The sequence below is a fragment of the Gavialis gangeticus genome, unplaced genomic scaffold, assembly GCF_001723915.1.
Source record: "Gavialis gangeticus isolate Ggan-Ray unplaced genomic scaffold, GavGan_comp1, whole genome shotgun sequence".
NCBI classification, from domain to species: Eukaryota; Metazoa; Chordata; order Crocodylia; family Gavialidae; genus Gavialis; species Gavialis gangeticus.
Genome location: NW_017729022.1, coordinates 52,966,842 through 52,970,533, shown reverse-complemented (window position 1 = coordinate 52,970,533; position 3,692 = coordinate 52,966,842). Strand labels below are relative to the sequence as shown.

Below are 3,692 nucleotides of genomic sequence, written 5' to 3'. Positions count from 1 at the left end.
GAAAGTAAGACCTTCCCCTTGGTGGCAGTTATTTTGCTCTATGCAGTGCCATAGCAAGGGGTGGGGAGGGGGCGAGCGGGGCGAAAGTCCCAGGTACCAAAGTGAGGGGGGCCCAACAGGCACTGCCCAGCTAGGGTGGGATGTGGGACGGAGCTGTGAGCAGCTTGTGTGGGGGAGGGATGGGGTGCAGGGATGGGGGAAGGGCAGCTCTTGCTGCTGCATACAATCCTGGGCAAGCGTGGGGTGTAGGAGCATGTGCAGGGCTCTGTGTGGGCAAGGGTGGGCTGCCGCTGCAGGCATTGCCCCAGGTGCCAAACTTTGTTGCTATGGCACTGGCTCTATGCTTTGTATGTGGCAGCAGCTTTTAATGCAAGATCATTGCTCAGTGCTGTGCCTGGACACTGAACCAATAGCTCTCCAGAACAATTACAGCCTAGACTATACCCAAGTTGCTTTGTACTCCCAGTGATGGACTGTCTCCCCACACTCCCAGACAGGTGATCATGACTGAGAAAACCCCAGAGCCACATGTGGAGGAAGATGATGATGAACTGGATGACAAACTGAATTACAAGCCCCCACCGCAGAAAACACTTCAGGAGCTGCAGGAGCTGGACAAGGATGATGAAAGCCTTGCTAAGTACAAGAAATCTCTGCTGGGGGACGGGCCTGTGGTGGCAGGTATGATCTAGATTCATAGATGCTAGGGTTGGAAGGGACCTCAACAGATCATTGAGTTCAACCCCCTGCCGTGGCAGGAAAGAGGGCTGGGGTCAGATGACTGATAGATCTGAGGAGGCAGGCTCAGAGAGGCATCACGGTACACAGACACTCCACAGTTACGGCTGTGGTGTTGTAGGGAGGGGTTGAGATGGTCCATAATGAAGAAGAATCCAATATTGGCAGATATAAGCACTGCTTGTGCTGAGGGGTGGGAACAAACTAGGAGATATGTGCCTGACCGGGGTCCAGGGATTCAGCTGGAGATGAGGTCTATAACTCAGCTGGAGATGAGGTCTTTGGGTAGCAGTAACTCAGATGGGGCAGAGGCTTGTGACTCATGCGTGTTTATGACTGGCAAAGTTCCTGTTGGGGAAGGGATTTATGGTGACAGGCATATCTCCAAAGCAGGACTCTTTTCAGGAGGTTAGCATATCAGTTGTGTACCTGCATTGTGTCTTGCTATGGGAGTGTCCTGGAACAGACGGATCTTTTTAGGAAAGAGTCTTTTAGGGTGACGGATGAAGATTATAGATTGATAGCATAAGATGAGCCAGTTGTTTCCCGGTGCCACTGACAGGGCAGTCTTGCCATAGGGAGGTGCTTCTAGATTTCATTAGTTATGTCTTCCCCCTTAAACTCTTGTTTTACAAACTGACTGTCCTCTTCATTTTGATCCTTCAGACCCAACAGCTCCCAATGTAGTAGTCACCCGACTAACTCTAGTATGCAGCTCTGCTCCGGGGCCAATCACAATGGACCTGACTGGTAAGTGAAGGTGTTTCTTGTCCTGTGTGAGAACAATCAGAGGTCCAGCCCAGGCTTAAAGTCTAGGGATAATTCTGGTCCATGTTTCCTATTTGAAGTTGGCCCTGGGGAAGGCAAGGTGAATCCTTGGGGAGTAGTCCCTAGGGAGACTCTGGGCCATGTTTCTGATTTAATGTATAACAAAAAAAAGGTAAGGAGTAATGAAGGCATGTGCCAGGGTCTCCAGCTTCAGACAGCCTGCAGAAGGGCTTGGAGAGTTCTCAGAGCGCCGAGTCTTAGTGCCCATCTACATAGTCAAAGGACTGTGGTTGGGAGCAAGGCAGTGAAACACGGCATGCCTGTTCTGTGCACATCATGCCACAAAATGCATGGAGCATAGCCTCCTTAGTCCGATACTGTGCATTTGCCAATACACTCTCTCTCAGGCATGCTTACTGGTGGACACCCAGTGCCTTATCCCCACCCCTCCATTATTTCCTCCTGCAGTGTAGTGCACAAAAAAAAGGCAGGCCGTTCTTCTCTGTGTGCTCCTTGTTATGGCACAGAGGTGAGTAGACATGCGCTGGGAGTCCCTTAAGTAACAGGAAAGGGTTAGCTCTGCTTTCCATCTGAGTTGCCTCCATTGGCTTAGGGTGTAACAGGCTCTTTTGAAACTATAGAATCAAGCAATACTCTAGTTCTGGCTTCCTGGGGCAGGATGAGAGAGTCATGCTTCACCTTATATGGGCTTTTCATTAGGAGGAAGGCAGGCCTAGTGCAACATAGATGCTTCCTGTTTAACTAAAATATGCAGCGCTCGCTCAACCCTACAAAGCTGTTTATGCTCACACATATTGCCGCCTCCTCCAAAACTTGCCCGGTCTTCATCCCTTACTGAAAGCTGGGGCCTTGCATGTGTGAAAGACCTACCATCTAATGTAGATGCTGCATCTGAGTACTTGATGAACTCTAAATTTATCGCAGTAAGCACATGTGTACACTATGTATGTCTACAAGCATGCAGATGAACAGGTATTTGTATACACGCGCGCGCGCGCAAACACACACACACACACTCCAGAAAGCATGCACATAGTACTGATTCTTGCATATACATGTGTGCATACATTTTGTTAGTATGCTTCTGTAAAAATGATGGAAGGTATGACTATGCAAGCACAAATCATGACACAAGTATTTTTTGTAATAAAATTAAAATACATTATAATAGGTGTTTGACTTTTAGTGTATGATTTGGTTTTTTCCTGGTTCTACGATGGCAACCCCCCTCCCAAAAGGAGTATTTCTAGGAAGCAAGGGGAGGGACTTCTGGTGGCAAAAGTCAGGAGTTAGGGGTGGGGCTTCAGGTCCCAAGAGGGTGACCAGGGGGTGGGGCAACTGTCAAGGGGTGGGGCTACCCATGCAGCCCTTGACAGTTCACCAAAACTCATTAAGTGGCCCTCTAGCTAAAATAATTGTCTGCCCCTGATCTAGACTCTTCTCTCCATGGTATGTCTTATACTTCTTTTCTTTTTTTTTTTTTTTTTACAGGGGACCTTGTGGCACTCAAGAAAGAGAACTTTGTATTAAAGGAAGGAGTTGAATACAGAGTTAAGATCCACTTCAAAGTAAGTTTGTTTTCTCTCACAGATTGTTGATTTCCCTTGCTTCAGTAAAAAAGTATGTTCAGGAGTGGAGCAGCTGGAAATGCCATCAATGCTGGTTGCAGTCATGAGCAGCCCGTCAGATAACTAAAGCTGAACAAAATGTCCTCAGTGAACCTCTGACCCATGTTAAACATGCCTCATGTTGGGTATCATTATAACTTGGACCTGATGCACCAAAGAGTTTGCAAACCTTTTGTATAAACTTGAAAAGAGGAGCAGTGAATTGGAGGCAGTATGGAAGCCAGTTAATATTCATGCTTCCAAATGGCCCGCGTATAATCTGAGGTAAAATCCAGTAGCTTTGAATTTTGCTCAAGCTTTTGGGCCTCAAAGCAAATTTTGAATCTACACATTCCAGAGTGAGGAAGGAAAAAGCTCCCCATGAAATCTTGTGTAGCTGATCTGGTCAGTGTCACTTTCTGACTTTCTGGGCCATCTAGAGAGGAGAGAACTGTTGGCTGTGAAAGACAAAATTATGCAACACCTGAGATTTCCTGCATTGTCTTACATCCTCCAAAATAGGCTGTTTTGCCCCCCCCCCCCCCCCCCCCAAAAAAA

The 3,692-nt window shown here is 47.6% G+C and overlaps 2 protein-coding genes across 2 annotated transcripts in view; one reads left to right on the top strand and one right to left on the bottom strand.

Annotated features, from left to right (window-relative positions):
• Nucleotides 1-3,692, bottom strand: part of PDE6H (phosphodiesterase 6H) — a 53,067-nt gene that overhangs the window by 41,209 nt on the left and 8,166 nt on the right. The gene's annotated exons all lie outside the window — the stretch shown is intronic.
• The window catches only part of ARHGDIB (Rho GDP dissociation inhibitor beta), a 17,500-nt gene that overhangs the window by 10,216 nt on the left and 3,592 nt on the right, over nt 1-3,692 (top strand). The window contains exons 2-4 of the mRNA XM_019514960.1: nt 494-681; nt 1,405-1,488; nt 3,019-3,095. Coding sequence (XP_019370505.1) covers nt 504-681; nt 1,405-1,488; nt 3,019-3,095 — 339 coding nt within the window. The 5' untranslated portion in view covers nt 494-503. The remainder of the gene's footprint in view (nt 1-493; nt 682-1,404; nt 1,489-3,018; nt 3,096-3,692) is intronic.